Source organism: Prinia subflava, chromosome 4 (assembly GCF_021018805.1).
Source record: "Prinia subflava isolate CZ2003 ecotype Zambia chromosome 4, Cam_Psub_1.2, whole genome shotgun sequence".
In the NCBI taxonomy this organism is placed as follows: Eukaryota; Metazoa; Chordata; class Aves; order Passeriformes; family Cisticolidae; genus Prinia; species Prinia subflava.
The window spans coordinates 58,651,504-58,669,553 of record NC_086250.1 but is presented as its reverse complement, the minus strand read 5'-3'; the positions used below and the strand labels follow the sequence as shown (position 1 = coordinate 58,669,553).

Sequence of the window (18,050 nt, the reverse complement as noted above, 5' to 3'; positions counted from 1 at the left end):
GGAATTTTGAGGGATTAACAGTTGGCCCTCACAGGCATCTGCTCACTAAGCACTGCTGCCCATCCCTAAAATGAAGGGAGGAGAAATAATCCCCTGTGCTGCAGAGGTGCCAAGAGTAAAGAAAGTAATGCTTATGTATTTAAATCAATATTAAAGTAGTGGTGTCTGAGGTTGGGAGAACAGTGCAATTCTGAAGGTATTTGTCTTTCTCATTGAGATTATATAGTTGAGTTGTGCCTGAATTAGTTTTAATTCAGTGTCTAAAACTCGTAACTTTAATTGCTTGTACAGGGTGTTTTTCTTTTATAGGCTCTGTAAGCAACTTAGTATTTACACTTGTATTACACTGATCATGAGAAGACCAAGTCTTACTAGTTTTTTCCTGTTTAATACCTTTGGGAAACTGTTGAAATCACACAAAAAACAGTTCAAGTCTTCTGTGCAAATGGAAGTTAGGCTACATGTCTTTTCAGATAGATGTGAGCTGTACTGTGCTTCCACTTCTGTTCCTTCATTGTTTCTGTTAAAATCTGGCTACAGAACTCATGGTCTTGAAAGAGCAAGATTGGTGGCTTGGAACTGAACATAGGCACACAAAATTAGAGTCCTAGTCTAGTCTCCTTATCTGCATCTTCACTGTCAGCCATTCCCTAGACAAGGACTTCATCTTTGCCCCTCTCCCTTCCTTTTCCCTGGTGTATTAATCATTATGGAGGCTTTAAGGAAAAATCTCTGTCTCTTAGAACAGCACAGTGCAGTCATATGAATGAAGGATGCTTCTGTGCACTTAAAAATGTGCCTCTTCTTTAGGTATGTATCTGAACTTGACAGGCGTGTGCAAAAACTTGATGCAAATGGAGGCTGCAGAGTAAAAAGCCTTGTCATAAGAGCTTGTGATTGCAGAGCCCTGACCATCTGCCAGGAAGAGCATCATCCTCTGTTGCACTTCCAGCAAATGAAGTGAATGCTCAGTCCCAGGCCACAGACTGTGCAGTGACACTTAGTCCCAACACTTCACATGCCTTACCGAAGTCGTACACGTAAAAAGACAGAAAGGATGGCCAGATTAGGTCATTTAGTATTCTTTGTCTTTAAACTGAGCTTTACCTATATGGTTCAATAATAAACATTCCAGCCTGTGTTCAGGTAAAGCTCCTGGTTGGAAGACTCTGGAGATGGAAGGATTTATATTTTTCTTTGAATTCTCAGTTGTTTCTGAGAGTTTTTGTTAAAAAGGTGTCTTAATTTGAACTTGTTCAGATTCAGCTTACAGGCTGACTGCTTGTGTGGGTTTCCCCCTCTCATTTAAGTGCCTCAGCTACCAGATATGCCTTGAATAGGAGATACTTTCTTAGGTCCCTGTGGGTGTTTGGGCACTGTAATCAGATCATTGCCAAGACAGCAGTGCTGGTTAACAAATTTAGCTCTCTGCTAAACATCTCTTTCAATTCCTGAACGGATTCCTGTATTTCTTCTGTTGTTCTCCCTTTACTGTAGCTGGTTGCTTGTTTTGTTTTTTTTTTTAAGGCAAAGGACATTAGACACTGCATGCAGCACTGCTATTTCTGCATTGTTGTGAGAAAACACCACAATTGCAAAATAGAAGAGGGAGGAACCTGGTCGTTCCAAATCAATTAGCATTTGATTTGTTGTGACATTAGAAATTGAGGTAATGTTGCTTGCGTAGTAATTAACGTCCCCTTTATTAGTGCTGCCCTTCCTATTTGTACAGAAGGGGGAACAAGATCCAGTTCTGCCTGCAGATATATGAATGAATGTAGTGCAGAGAGATCACATCCCCTTCAGAGTGGAGAAAGAACAAACTGTGTTTAAACTGTAGAGGCTGGCACTAACCTGGCAGTGAGAGTTACTAGTAAAGCTCTCTTGTATCTGGCATATTGTACTGAAAGCAGCCTAATCTACTTATGCAAGTTCCCTGCCAGTGTGCTAGGATTAAATCTGAGTTATTGTGGTACAGAAAACATTACTTTAATTGCTTTTGCAGTACAGCTTGGTTTTTCCTGACACATGTCAATTACAACCTTAAATACTGTTCTATTGGTCATCTCATTTACAGTGATTGGAAGGTATAAAGCATGATGCAAACATTACAGTGAAGAAGTTAAAAGTCTCTAAAGCTGGCTAGCACTAGGTTTTTAAAAATTTATGTAGAATATAGCTGTGTTTTAGGAGCATGCCAGTATGGGTGTGCTTCCAAGAATAGCTACAAAGGATTAACTATTCATGCAGATGCTTTCATTCTTAAGCAGTGTTGTTGAGTTTTTCCTTTTCTTACAGTAGGTAATTGCAGCATTCACGAGGATCTCTTTAATAATTTGAAGTAAGGAAATGCACATGAAGTGTCAGATGAAAAACTCAGGAGGCTAGAACTTTGTGAGACAAGCCGTATAGTTTGTTGTGTTGCTGAAGACTTCCCCCCTCCTCTTTTTTCCTCAAATGAATGCAAGTTAAAATTTTCTATGTTAAATTACCTCTTCCCAGTGTTGTGTCCCAGGCACTTCCTGGGCTCTGAGGAGTGACTGGAGTGGATGGTTGTGCCCCTGGGGGTTGGCATGTTGTGTTCTCACTGCTCACCATCCTTCGTGTTTGAGAACTGTTCCTTTCCAAGTTCATGACAAACTTGGAAATCAGACCACCATTTTTTTAGATATTCCTAGAGAAAAATCATCCACATACCTCTGATGTTGTGGAAGGAAATGAGAAGCATTGAGTTGGTTGGGCAGTTGTGTTTCTGTGTGATACTGAAGATGTGCTGTGCTGCAGATGGAGAGGACAGATCCACACTGGTTAGTTGGGAAGTGACTTGGACCCTTTCTGTGGCTGTACAGTGGCAGTGGCAGCACACAGAACAAAATCTCAGGGCTCACAGGATGAGGGGTTTTGGAGAGGGAGAGCAGAGACCTCTCGGGCTGGGACGTGCTGTTATGAAAAGCCTGAAGTGTAGATGAAAAACACTTTTGTGGGGAGATGTGGGTTTTAGATCTGAAGCTGAACGTGGCTTGGACAAGCAACCCTGAACTCTGCTAATGGGTTACAGGGAGTCTGTCATCATCAGGAGTGTTCCTTTAACCCCTCTGTCTCTATGTTCACCCCGGGCATTTCTCTGTCTTCCTCAGCACTCCCAGGCCTTGCTCATGGTCCTGGCTAAGTAATAACGATTGCCAGCATTTTAAGAGGGCTCCTGTGTCAAATACTGTCGAAGCTAGAGAGGCAGAAGGAAAAGCAGAAATCTGTGGAAGCCTTCAAGGCTTTTACTGTGAGTCAGAAACTAGAAAGGACATCTGTACAGTGCTGTGTAGTTAACCCAGCCTGGGTCCCAGTGCTGTCCTACAGAGGCAGCAGAGAGGAGAAACCTTAACCAGATAAAACTGGAATTCATACAAGGATTTTGTTAACTTGTGAATTTAGCCAGATATCCTAGCTTCAGACAGAGGGATGTTTTTGAATTCAGAGGCAGGCAGTTGACCTTCAGCAAATGTAGAGACCTTATTTCTTGTTTTCTTACATGTGTTGCTGTGGGGAAAAAACTTCTGTGGCAGAGACATTTGCTTAAATGTTTTCCCCACCTCTGTCCCGGGTGTCCTCAGTTTTTCTGAATGTTTCTAAATGGTAGTCATAAAATGTTGTGGTGATGCTAATTTTAGAAATTGGATGCACCACCAAACTTGTGTCACTGTGTATCTCAATCAACCATTTTATTATTACATGTTAATTACATGATTTTTCTCCTAGTATTCTAGTGAGCAGCCTTATGTTTTAACCCACTGGATTTTTTTTCTCTTTTTTCTCCTCTCTAAGTTAGAAGTTCATTGTAACCTTTTGTAGCTAGTTTAAAGATGTGTACCTTCTGATTTTTTACCCCTCAGTGGGTGTCAGTGCTAGGATCCATTGCTTTAGCTGATAAATGTATTTGGAAACTCCAGTAATGAGTCATGTTACACTGGTATCACTCTCCCTGGTGCTACGCACCTCTTGCTCTTCCCTTCTTCCTTAGAGGCACAGCTAAGGTACCTTGGCCTTTAGTTATTGACTCAACATCTCTGAGAAGCAAAAGCAGAGCCGGTTCTCTAGATGGATTTCTGAAATGCAGCACATCTTTGGGTAAAATATCTTCGATGAAGAGGAAAACTTGAATTTGCTTAGTTGTTTGCTAGCCCCTTTATTTCTCCTGTCCTCTCTCACATGGGGTGGGAACCAGCTGCTGTCTAAGCACAGGGCTGATGCCCAGAGTCCAGGCACATTCCTTTTGAGTACAGCACCTTGCTCTTTGTCCTGTATGTGGTTTTATTTATTTATCAATAAAATATTTAAGCAGTGGCGCTGTTTCTTTAGACATCTCCCTGTGATCTCCTGCACGCTGGGAGCAGAGATTGTCCCTAGAGGCTAGATGTGGGTATACAATACAGAAAAGTGCATTAACACCTGGGCAGCAGTCTGTATTTTAATAACACTTCCCTTGTGGCTGCCCATGGAGTGTGTTGTAAGGATGCTGTGTTTTGGCTTCAGCCACACCATCCTCCTTGGGGCTCTCCAAGCGTCTGGCAAGTGATAGCACTAAATCTTGCAGCGTGAATAAACACAACCCAGCTCTGTAGATAAGAGATCAGCACAGAGGTTAATTCACATCCTGTGCTCATCTGAAAACAGTCCCTGATAATCTTGTGCAGTGGCTGGAGCAGTTGTGATGGCATCTCTCAGTGCTCCTCCCTGGCTAAAGGCAGGAGTGGAGGGGAAATGTGGGGCATGGTGAGGATGCTGTGCTGCAGCTCCCCGTGTCAGGGCTGCCCTGGGCTCTGTCCCTCTCTGCTGTGGCACGATTTGTGCTGGCTCCAAAATGGGAAGTAGCCCAAGGCTGCTGCTGAGCTAACAGCTTCTGCTGCTCATCAGGCCAGCAGTGCTGACAGAGGGCTGTGTGGGTGGGTGCAGCTCAGGGACTGGAAATAGCATCTCTGCTTGGCACTGCATTGAGCAAGGCCAGGTGGGGAGTTGGTGCTAGGTAAATGCTGGGCAGTAACTGAAACAGAGTGCTGACAGACAAATTCTGAGACTGAAACTCAGCATCTGTTCAGTTCAAACAAGAAAACAGATGTTTAATAGGTATTTCCACACTGTTTTATCTTGAAAGTGCAAATCAATCCCAACTGTGAAAATACTGAGCTATCAGTAAGCTTTCTGCACATCTTTCCTAAAACATAGGAAATGTCTCAATTTAATGTATCCTGTAGATTGCTTGAATTTATAGTAAGATAAGTAATGAAATTCGTTTTTGTCTTGAGATAATTTCTGAGGTGTAGGCCTCTGTAATCTACCACTTTGGTTTTGAGTATAAGATGCTAGAGAAGCTCCTGTAATTCTCATTGACAGATTTTTCATACCTAGTGGGGACTGTACACAAGTGCTGAGCAACCATTACCCAGGAGATGCCCTCACCCACCCTTTTCCCTGCTGTCTGAAAATGCCCACTTTGTGAGAGAAAGAAGGCATCACCTGCCTCCTGCTGGGGGGGCTTGGGGTTTTTCTGTGTTTACTTCATGGAGGTGTTGGTTGTCAGTGGTCTCCCTGATTAATCAAATTGCCTTTTAATTCCTGCTTTCTGCAGTATTTTCAATATTCTGCTGAGTTCATTCAAGGGGTGCTGGTGAATCTGTTGAGGCATGCAATCTTCTGATTTCCCGCTCTCCTAGCCTGCCAGTGTGAGCTCCTGGGCACCAACAACATCCTTCTGCAGTAACTGGGTTGTGGGGGAGTGGGGAACCCTTTCCTTGCTGAGAGCAATTACCTAGAAAAGTTCTACTTCTGCTGGGTTCACAATTTGATGTTTAAAGTGTGCAGCATTGACTGTTCATTCGATGGGAAGAGGAAAAGGGTAGTATAAATATGGCTTTTTAGTCAGCAGAAGGGCTTAAAGAATATGCAGTAGAACTGGTAAGGGTGGTGGTGGGAAATATTTGTTTTCTGTAGCTTCCCAAGGTGTGTCGAAGTGTGTTCTGTAAACTCACATTTGATTAGCTTCCATTCACTTATTTTGGTAATCTGATGCTGAAAGAGGCATGTAGAGTTGTTGATACTTGCATGTTTCTCACATGCTTGTTTCTTTACTGCCCTAGAAGTCAGTTGTTGTATTTAAATGACACCAAAAAAAATATCCTTCTGAACTTTCAGTAATGTTCTGGCTTTCTTATAGGCTGGTCCAGGGACCATCACCATGGCTTCAGGAGTCCAGGATTTTAACAGAGCTGAGTCTGACAGGCTGAATGAGATCAAAGGTCACCTGGAAATAGCCTTACTGGAAAAACACTTCTTACGTAAGTATAAAGTGCTCTGTAGAGAGGAGTGGTTTAGGCCTTCTGAAGCAATGTTTCTCTAACTGTAGAAATTAGCATCAGAATTTTGAGGTGTGCTGATGTGCAGATAGTAGGTGGGTTTATGCTTCCCAGGAAGAACATAAAGGCATTCCCAGGGTTTCTGGGTCACTTGTGTATTTTTTCCTCTTTGCATTCCTCACAACATACTCACTATGTGACAAAAGCTGCGTAGTTGAAGTCTTGATGTTGACGTCTGCAGGTTGTCTTAGAGCTAAGTCAACCTTCATGTGCCTGCAATAGGTGTTTTTCTTTCTAGTAGTAATTGCTAAGAAGAGATTTATGAATTCATTTTATGAGTTCTTTCGTGGCAGCTCTTTCAACAGATAATACATCTTAAAACACGTCTCTTAACATTATGTGTATTATTGGTATGTGGTGTAAGAAATACAGAGAAGAGTGTAGATTTCAAGTGTTAGTTGTTTGGGTTTATGCTTATATATATGTACATATGTGTGTATAATGAGAAAAAGTTTTCTTTCGTGCCTAGAGGCAACTGCAAGATTTTGGGGATTTTATCTCATCAGGTCTGAACAGGTTGATTTTTAAGACAGGATAGTTAAAAACAGAAAAATGGAAAACAAAGTAAGTTGATAGAAGTAGAGATCTCTGTAATAAACCAGTAAGAATTGTTGCACAGTTGCTTCCCAGAATGGCCATTTTAATATTTTGGTTTTGAACTTCAGAGTATGAGGGTTGTTTTTATGTGTTCAAAGCTTGTCAGATATTTTCTAAGGGTTAGAAATAACAAGACTATAGATTCTGTTCAATTTCTAGACTATAATCTAATGACAAGACTTAGGTTTTTATCTGTAGTATGTTGTCAAGGATTTGTCATTAATTTTCTGACTTGTTTTTCACTTGGCAATATTTCTTTGATGTTTCCCCCCCCTTGATATGTATTAGAGGGAGACCTGATAAAGGAGACTGGGCAGGAATTTATAACAAGCTGCTGTCAACTTCCACCGATACCTGGAAGAGGTATCATGGTTGGAATGTCAGGCAAAAACTGAAAGATCTGTTTGACTTGCCTTGTTAGCTTCAGTTATTTACTTGATTTTTATTTAACTATTCAGTACAGAGTTACCATGTACTCATTCCATCCTCAAAGATACATTGCTTAAGCTCCTGTTGTACAATTGTTCTTTAAACTAGATGGGACACATGTGATTTCTCAATGCAATCTAATGTGCAACAGAAACAGTAGGATTTAGCAGAACTGATTTCTGATTTGAAGTAGGATATGCTTTTTGATGTAAAAACATGATAGGGCTCCCAGGCACTTCCATGGCTGGTCAATTCATTCTCCTTCCTAGTGTGTTCTTACAGTAACTAAATCGGGCACACAGGTTTGTGAATATTGGTGGTCTTCAGGTTCCTGCTGCAATTTGAAAAACTTCTGATCAACTGTTACTTGTAGCTGAATCATTTTTCCTTTGCACAGAGCTTTGTAGTAAACTCCACGGTGAAGGATAAAGAAGTTCTCCCTTTTGTATAAACTTTGAGCAGATGGTTGGAGTTCAGGTCAGTGGGGTGGTTCAGCAGGGTGGCTGGAGTCAGCCAGGGGTGTCTCCAGCCCTCACCTCTTCACCAAAGCCTGATGTTCGCTGTAGCTGAAATTACAGAGTTGTCCTGACAAATTGGTTGTAACTGTACATAAAAACAAGAGTAAGAATCCTAAAGTGGTTGAGAAATAAGTAAGATAAAGCTTATCCCTTAATTGGCCACTTTCCATTCAAAATTTTGGGATGAAATAGATCATCATATTTGTCAGCTGTAGTGTAGTAGGAGTTCAGCTTTTGCATATGGCTCCTGAGTTCTTACTTTTCCTTTTTCCTTTTCTTTTGAGTTATTTTGGGATTTTTTGATACTAAAAATGCTTCATTATTGTTTTTTTTCCCAAAAGTGAACTAACTAATGGTGTGCAGAAAAACATTCTTGAAATGTGAGGTGGTTCACTTCAGTTTGCCCTTGGAAGAAAGCCTGGTCATTATTTTTTTTAAATCCTGTCACTGCAGTAGGTGTTTTTTAGGAAGACTAGTTGCTCTGCAGTATTTCCATACTATTTTTAGCTATGTAATTCCTTAAGGACACCTTGCTATGATTGTGGTTTTGCATAATCTGTTTGCCACGTCCATGTACTCCATTTCCTCCAGCTGGGCATGCAAAAATCAAAGCAATTGCTAGTTAGTGAGGGAAATATCAAAAGTTTCATGCATTTGCTTTTTAATTTTGCTGTGGTTCATTGTTATCAGCTTGATTCTGACTTTTTTTTTTTTTTTTTTTGCCTCTTCTATATTTCTACTTGTATTGGTGTCATTAGCCAGGACATTTAAGGAGGAGAGATTTCCTCTCAGCTGTATGTCATCTGTAATGTACGCATACATTGCAAGTCAGCGTGGGTCTGTAATTTGAGGTGCCTGGCTGAAGTTTTTCTCTAAACTCCATTCAGCTGTTAGTAGGCACAAGCATGGGTGCAGTTTGGCTGAGTAGTACATTCAGTGAAACACATCCAAACCTAACTGTAGCCTCTACAAACTGCAGGGGAAATCTGGAGCAAGTAGGTATGGAGGCAATCTGTTGTCTCGAAGGAGAAAATATCTGCATCTGAGATGCCTGTCTTCTTTAGCAAAGAGGTAATCTAACCTGGAGATGTGAAGATGGAGAGGAATTGCTTGTGCAGCGTGTGCGGAGCTGTAAATGCAAATAAAACTCGCCTGGAAATGCAAGGGATTTAAGCTGCAGACTGACGGGAGGATGAGGCACACAGAGAAAGGGATCCTGGATAATGTCTTAAGCAAGGGGGAGGGATCATCTGATTCTCCCAGCCAAAGGGGCTAAAGTTGCTTTTCCTGTCTGTGTGGGAATGGTCTTAATCTCTTTGATCTAATGGCTCATTCTGAGCCTTATTACAGGAATGCTGAAAATATGCCTGTTGGGTTTGTGGTACTGATGTGGGTTCCTTCAGAAAAAGGAACACGAGCTGAATGAAAAGTGCAAAGGGCTTAGTCTGCTGGAGTTTCCAGTGCTTGTGGTTGGAAAAAGCTTTGTCTTGGAGCTGGGACAATCAGAATCATTTATTTTTAAAGGGCTTTTTGTTGTTATAACCTAGTTTTTAATACAAGTGAACACTGCCTTGGGCTAGTTGAGGGCTCAGTTTGGGAAGGCAACTAGTGTCCCAGGGCAGTTAGAGCGATACGCTAAGATTAGTAGTTATTTTGGTGTTTCCATTTCAAAACCTAGTTGTATCTTCACAAAAAAGAAAATTGTGCTTGCTGCTCTTGCATTTGAAAGACAAAACAACCAACAAAATCATCTTTCTGCTTTTGCACCTTTTTTGTTTGAGGTGAACACCTTGCTTGATGTCACTTCCTGTGCCTGCTTCAGAGGACAGTTTTGGAGATGTCAATGCTTTTGTCCTGGTGTCACAAGGTGCTGTGTAAGCACACGTGCATGCTGTGGTTTACATGAAATATTAGCTAATCCTAATTCAAAGGTGTTCAAACCTTGTGCAATGCGGAATTCAGCAGCTCAGGAAAGAGGAGCCGGTAGCACGAGCTGAGAGTTAATAAACCAGGTGACTGTTAAAGAAGGGGTTAGTCATGAACTGGTAAATCAAAGCAACCTCACATGAGGATGAGGAGTACTAGAAGGAAGTATAATCCTCTCCCACAAGGGTTTTTGCATTCCACTCCATACATCAGTCTGTGGCAGGAGTCTTTAAGGTCTTACCAAATCAGTAGTTTCAGTCATGATGTTTATACCACATGACAAAAGAAGTTGGGATTCTGCTGCTTTCCCATTGAAATTTCTGCTCTGGCACACTGTTCATCCTTGTGCCTTTTTGAACCGTTTATGTGACTAATTCCACAGTACTTTCTCTGGCTCCTTTCTGATATAACTGACCTGATGATTCTTTTTAAGAACAGCCTAGCAGAATATGAAGGTAGAGCTGTAGAAAACCATACATGATTCTCAGGTAGAACTGGCATGTTAGAAAGTGTTAAACCTCAGAGGCCAAGCATGTGCTGAGCAGCAAAAGACCTATGCTGAGAAGTCCTGTTCTGTACAGAAATGCTAATATCTTCTCAACTAATCCCAGTAATTGTAAGCAACAAACTGACAGTGAAGCTACGCCAGAGTCCAATTACCAGCTGTGGCAGAATAGCTTTAGTTTAGTTTCTCCTGATGTGAGGGTCACACCAGCTGCAGTAGCAGAGCTAGGGAAGAGCAGAAGAACAGATTCACTGCATTGGTTCTGCTGTTTTCTTACTGACCTAGCAGCCTGTAATCTGAACCTTAGGTTCAGAAATGCTGAAGTGGAATCTAGAGCTGATTTGAGCTGATTTACATAGCAGATGAAGACCCTGGCAAGAGAGTAAGGAGCTGCTGTGTTTATCTGAGATACCCAAATACCAGCTGTGGGCCATAATAGCCATTCCTTGTTACGTGGTCAACCCTTGGCCAAGGGATCCCAGCGCTGCACCATGTGCTCTGAAATAAAGTGTGCTGATGCTGGTGAGTGCTGAGGGTGCTGTGCACTGGAGCTTACCCTGGGTTTCTCACATCCTCTCCTCCTTCCTCTAAACTTCCTTTCTCTCAGTTTAAAATACTGAACTCCTTACCACTAAAAATGTGTCCCTGGGAGATTTACATGTCTCTTTTTCTGGGAGATTGTGGAGTTCCTGTGATGAGGACTGGTTTGCCTATGGTGACTGGTGGGAAATTTTGAATGTTTATCCTGGGCACCCAGAGATGATGCAATAAAAGTATGTGAGTCCAAGCTTTGCTATAGAGCTGTCTCTTCACCAGAGCTGCTCTCATTTGCTTAGTGACAAATTTTAAAATTTTTCTAGGTTTGACTTCTGACTGGGAGGCTTCTCAAAAACACAGAAAGTTTCTTAAGAGGGGTAGGAAAGGTTTTGCTTATACCCGAAGATACTTATATTATATACTAACAATATTGAGTTCATTTATAGCTTTCCTGGGCAAAAACCCCTCTTCCAAAACTCTAGCTTAATTTTCCTGGAAACACTGTTGGAAGGGGCCATCATGAGCAGTATAGAGCATTTGTTTGGGGGTCAAGAGGCCTCCATACAGACTCATGAGCATTCAGATCTCCATTTCTCATCTTCAAGGACTCTGCTCTGACTGGTGGAGGAGATAGGTTGGGCTTTTGCTTACTCTCAACTTGGCTTCCAATAGCATGAGGTTCCTGAGATGAGGGGAAGGGAGAGGGTGTGACTCCATCCCAGTACAGCAGCAGGCTGGAGTCCTGGGCTGATCCCTGGCCTGAGCCTGGCTTGTGCAATCTGTCCTTGTCATTGGACAAAGCATGTACTTGATGATGTAGGTGATGATGGTGTACATGAAGATGCCCAAGTGCTGGAGGATGTTGCATTGTCACACTGCTTTTTCATGAGACTGATGAACCAAAAGGCAGCGCAGTGCCCAGAGGGATGTATTGTTTGAGCTCCTCCAGAGCCTTGAACAGATACCACCTACACACTGTGTTATGTACGTGGGTTGTGCTTGTTTCTGCCTTTTTTGTGTGCCCAGCTTAGCTTTATGAATTGCAGAGAGGGTGTGAAAACCCAGGCAGGGCAATGGTCAGCACTGTTGTGCCTCTCCCTTTTGTATAATTGGGATGGTGATTTTGGGAGCCCCATGTGGAACCTGCATTTCCCTGCTCAGCTTAGTAACACAAAAGCCTTGGAAGAGCCTGCTGCTATTCCTAAGCCAGACGTTATTTCAGCATTTATAGACTGTTTCACTTCTGCCAAAACCAGAGTGAAAACCATTCCTGCTATAATGACAACATTTTTGCAGCTCTGTTTATTTTAGGTGGCTTTTGCAACACTTCTGGCATTTTTATTCTCTGAAATTTCTGAAAATTCATAGAGCAGCAGTATTTTTCATCACTTTTAAGCTGACCTTTTAAGTGTATCTACCAATACCAAACTTTCCACTTGATGTTTTGAGAAGGGGGTCTGTCTCAGTAAGCAGTATTTTCAGGAAGTGTAATTTAAAATCCTTCCCTAAGGAAGGGGAAATGATCCAGATCTGTGTCTATTTCAACATGATAAAGCTCCCCTGAAAGCTGAATGTAAATGTAGTTACTAATTGGTAGTTAGCATACCTATTTTGCACGAACCTCAGCAATGCCATCTTGGCTCTTTCTAACCTCACCCACTCCAAGTAGGACATAACAGGAATGGTGAGTGAGGAGGCTGGAACAGTTTGCACAGAGAAAGAGGACTTTGTCAAATAAGATGTGTTTTGTAAATCAGTCTTCCTCATCATATGAAAGAGAACACTTTATATGAAACTCTTGCTGTTCAGGTGAGGAGACTACTACCAGTGAATATTAAGTGGCAGAAAGGATGGTGGTTCAGACTCAGCCTTTCCTCCACTCTCTGGGTTGGAGTTGGCTTATTTCCTATCAGCAGAGCAGCAGCCCACGCTGCTCCCTGCCCTGTAGGCGTATGCAGAGAGGCTCAAAAACTGGTCCTCTAAAGCTCTGCTTAGTGTAAGTGCTGGGGCAGGAGCTCTGTCTTTGGAAGACCAAAGAGAAGCACAAAGGAATAATGGAAACAAAACAAAGCAAAAAGTGATTATTTAAACTGCCAAACCTATGTTAAAGTTTTTAAAGGAAAATTGGCATGACTGGTTCTGAATATGTCAGGTCACTTCTTTGTTTTGATATGTGTGGACTTAGCTGGAGAAAGGTGGTACTGAAAATGTGGGGTTTATATTTATTTGTTTCACTTCTCCCCTCTACCAAAATGCCTATATAAAACAGGGCAGAGAGGAGGAAAGGATATGCATTCAATAAAGATACTTTAATGATTCTGTCTACCTTTTGGCTTTTTATGACACCAATATTCCTATTAGAAAATCCTTTTTGTTATGTTTTCTGTATGAAACATTCATGCAAACAAGCAAGAGGCCTGACCACAAGGGAAAGCCATTAAATTGACAAATCAAGTTGTTCACAAGCGCAAAAGAAAAAGAAAAAGAATTCTTCTAGACCAGTTGTTGTCCAGTTCTGGAAGAACTGTGGAGAACAAGAATGCTGTATCCATTTTGACAAAGGACATTTTTAGGTTCTTCCTTCATAAAATCCTAAGAGTAATCCTCATAAGCAGTGACCTTTGGGATTCCCAAGTGAAGTATGGAAGTCCAAGCATGAAAGATGACATGACCTTAAAAGGTGACTTAAAGAAGAAAGGACAATTAATGAAGTAGAGCTGCTAGAGTGATGGCTTAAATAAACATTTTGCCAAGCATCTGGCATGCTAAGAAGTAGAATATCTCACAATGTCTGAGATCAAAAGTTAATGTTTTATCTCAAATCTTTTGGGTAGATTTATGATAAGTTCTTTGGCAGTCTATGTGGTTCTGACATCACTGATGGAAAAAATATTTGCCCTGGAGAAAGAGAATCATAGATTAGAAGTAGAACAGGTAACAAATAATGCACAATTAAGATGTATCTAGTTATAGCTATGAATTGTGAACATGTCTTCAGAGGAGTATGTAAATTGCAGAGTAACTGTAAGCAGGAAAAAACCAGGGAATTCCAATGAGGGTTTTTCCTCCATCACTGCTTGTTGGTCAAACAATGTTGTTTGTCTTTGCTTTATCATAAGTGATGGAGCTGTTCCATGTCCTTCACAGCACTGCCATTTGCTGCTGGTTTTTGAGGCGAAGACTAAAAGCTCTTCAGTGTCTGTGATGATAAAAATAGATCTGTTTTCAGACTCCTGACATTTTGTTAGTAGAGTTGTATAATCGGTTTACTTGGGACCAAGTTAACATGCAAGCTTTCTGTAGGAATTGGGAGTCTGGTAAGGGTGGGAACTGCCTGCCCTAGAGACATCTCCCAGTGTCTGGCTCCATCAGAACAACTGGTGAGATCCAGACTGGAAGTGTTGGGTTTTAGCGTATTTAGTAACAATTAAATAACATACTTGAACTCCAGTAATGTTCAGAGGGTTCTAAGGAGATTTACCATGATTAACGTAGATGTTGAAGGGTTATTTTTGTCCTGTTAAGTACTGGTGTTTCCCCATGTAAATATGACAGGGTTGCACACATGCTTTTTGCCATTTCTAGTTTTTAACTCAGTTTCCTTAGATTTAATTAAACTTAATTCAGAAAGCTAGAAACAGTGACTGTTGGTCTCTAGCACTACTCTGAAAGAAGTTTTTGGTCACTTTGTCCCAGAGCGGGATTTTGCAACATACCTGTAGGTCTAGGGAGAAATGGTATTATATAAACAGCTATGAGGAGGCTCCTTAATCTACCTCCAATCCTGGGATTAAGGGAAACATCCGCTTTACTGCACAAGCAGTTTTGAATTAGAAATCCAACATTGTGCCACGCCTTTCCAGCCTGGTGTATCATCCTTCTTTTCTAAACATTATTTACGATCTGTTTAGTCTCACCAGAACTAAATTCTTGGGGGTTTAAGTGCTTTTTATCAGAACATTTCTTACAGGGGAGTATTTTGAGGAGTAAACTGAAATTTTTCATTTGCTGTAGTGGCTAATGCTGTAAGATGATGCAACAAAACACTGGCTGCTGCTGTCTTTTAGCAGTTCTATAGTATCAGATAAGCTTTTTGAAATGTTAAGTCTTTCAGTTTCAGTTGTCAAATCCGTAGAGTTCGGGTGTGACAGTTGCTTTACACGCTTCAGAGAGGATAAAATGCTGTAGAAAAACTGCAATGGTTAAGGTTTTTGGTAACATCAGAGATACATCACTGATGATGTTCTTTACTATAGGATCAATTCTCCTAGGGTTTACAGGGCAATAATAAGTGTAATAATTACTGTTATTGAAACACCACTGTTGCCTTGTCTTATAGACTTTTATAGCTCTTTCTAAAAGAGCAGTAGCATCCAGATATTGTCCTGCTTTTCTACACAAGTTGACTTTGCTAGAGAGCTAAAGCATTTTTTCAGGGTCACACCTGCTGTCACAACCTGAAGGGTTACCCAGTGTGTAGGTATTTAGAGGTTGTGACTGAGTTCATAGGCTTCTGTAAGACTCAAGGGCATGGAATTTTTTTCTCTAGATTCTCTACCTTATTACAGATTGCAACAAAAATCACAGCTAGCAACTATGCCTTTGATTTATAACTCAAATGTATATATATGTGTATACATAAAAATACATATTGAACTGTTACAAATTCATGGGAGCAATCAGTAGTATGGCAGCAACCAAGTAGGTGTATACTGTTACAGGCTACTACAAACTTTTCATTAATGAAGCAAACTTTCCAGTAAATCCACAAAAAATGTAAATATGATGGATTATTTATATGCACATATACAAATGTTTACATTAATACCAGTATCAAGCTTATTGGACAGATGTTAGATTGCGCCAGACCATCCCAGATGTGGGAGGACAAACGAAACTCTGCTGGGTGAGGGTCCAAGATCTTTTAGAAAGTTTGTGTGAAGAGTTCATCCTGTTTAGGAGAAGGATGTACAGCAGACGAAGTTCTTGGAGTGAGAGGTTTTGTTTTGGATAAAAATTAGGTCATATCAGAGAGAAATAAGAAAGTGTAGGACTACTGCTTCAGCAGCCAATAGATGCTGTCAATTTCTGTATTTCACCCAGCACAGCCAGCAGATGTTGTTTTCTGTTCTCAGGCCAATTATTATTTTTCTAGACTATTTTCTTTTTTGTGCAGATGTAACAGCCAATGGCAGTTATCAAGTCTTACTTTCTCAGGATGTGTTCCCTGTTTTCAGACTATTTTTCACCTTTTCAGATGATAAGTGGCTGTTGTGGTTCCTTGTTTTTGTGCTTATCAATGGTGTCTCAGGTTTCTACGTACCAGGCTATGCATTTCAGAGAGGCCAGCTGCACTTCTCCACAATGCTTCTGGTTCCCAGGCCTAGTTCCCAAGCTTGCCACTATTTTCTCTGTCAGTATTTCAGCAGACACTTTCTTCTTTTAGTAATTTCTCCCCTCTAACCAGGTCACCTTTATGGCTGCTCACTTCACCTGAATGTCCAGCTAAGACATGCACTGAGCCTCCAGCAATATTTTAATGTGGAAGATAGTGAGCCATGATGGATATGCCTGGGAAGGAAATTATAGAAACTGATTAATCTGGAAGTTTGAAGCTTGACCTTTTATGTTTTACCCTTTTGTGTGTGTACAGAGTGGGGAGGATGTTTGAATTTTGACTGACTGAAGATGAAATCTGAGGAGGAGCCCTCCATTCTCATCATCAAGGAGGGTACTGATCTGTAAAGCTCAGTAGATGGATACCATGGTGAAATGTTCTTATGGATTCTTCTCAGGGGTCCGTGACCTCTGCTCTTTGAAGCCAGCTTCACTCATTCTGCAGGGAATTTGCTTTACAAGTATAGTTCAGCTTGGCCAAATGGTAGATTATTTCAGGGGAGACAGCAAGGAAGAACTTCCCCGCCTTCCCCTCTCTGTGGCTTTTGTTGCTTAGCAGACTTAAGTGTATTTAACTAACTGAACACGAAGGTTTTGTAGTGCCAGACCACACTGCTGCCAAAGTAGCAACAAATACTGCTTTAAGGACTTGATGGGGTGGATTTGAATTGCAGTCATATATGGAAAAGTGAAATGTGAAGCTATGACAGTCCTTAAGGATTGGATGTTGTATTTTTTTGGCTTGTTTTATAGGAGTTCTGCCTCTTTCACTCTGCACCCTTTAATTCTGCGTCTTTCCATGAAGAATATTTGGCACTGCTTGTCCTCTTTGGAGGACAAGAGGTAAAATTTTTGTTTTGGTTTTAGTAGTACAAGATGTAGCACAATCAGAACTGGAATTAAGGAAGCTGGAAGATCTGACTTTCAAGGACATTGAGGTTAATTTATAATGTGTGTGGTTTTCTTATGTACACAAAATGCACAGTCACTTCCTCTTTAATAAAACAAAAAACGCACAATGAAGAATTTTTTCCCTTTAATGGTCATGAAAAGATAACATCTCTATCAAGCTTTGGAACTTTCTGTGATATCTTCATGATGTTGCACAAGCTCCAGTGCATTTGAAGTGCAACAGATGTTTCCCCTCAGCTGTGTGCAGGCTCTTGTTCTGGAACAAGGCAAGCCCTTGAAAGTAGGGTAAGCTAATTATAAATGTAGTTTTCTTGTTGGATTTAAAATTCTTTGTGGATATGTAATTAGGAACAGCTCCATATGAAAGTCTGCCCTTATATCCATATCTTTTGATTTATTTACAGGAGAGACAGTACCTGCTGCAACAGGGGCATTTCCCTACCCTTGGGGATTCTCAGTTTTAGTTGCTGGAGGATAACGTGGTTTCTGTGCTCCACTCTTCTTCCCAGGATCACTAACTATCTCTCAGTGGGGAGATGGATATAACAGCACTCCTTTCTCTTTGGTGGAGTTCAGTCTGTAGCCTCACAGTGGAAGCCATCGTGTTGTCCCCTTCATTCACGTATCTTCTTCCCATCTCTCCTAATTCTGCTCTAAAGCTCTTGCTGCTGCAGGAGTACAGCCAATCTCCCACCAGCAGATGAAGGGACTGGACACACTGCGCCAGGGCTTCCTGCAGGGCAGGGAGAGTGCATCAGTTCTCTGGACATTTGCACTACTACTTCAGACCTCCTCAAAAAGTCAGTGACTTCAGCCTTCTCTGGA

General features: G+C 41.2%; 1 protein-coding gene across 1 annotated transcript in view; it reads left to right on the top strand.

Moving 5' to 3' along the window:
• GRAMD4 (GRAM domain containing 4) overlaps positions 1-18,050 on the top strand; it is a 74,621-nt gene that overhangs the window by 25,455 nt on the left and 31,116 nt on the right. Inside the window, exon 3 of the mRNA XM_063396830.1 lies at positions 6,206-6,326. Coding sequence (XP_063252900.1) covers positions 6,206-6,326 — 121 coding nt within the window. The remainder of the gene's footprint in view (positions 1-6,205; positions 6,327-18,050) is intronic.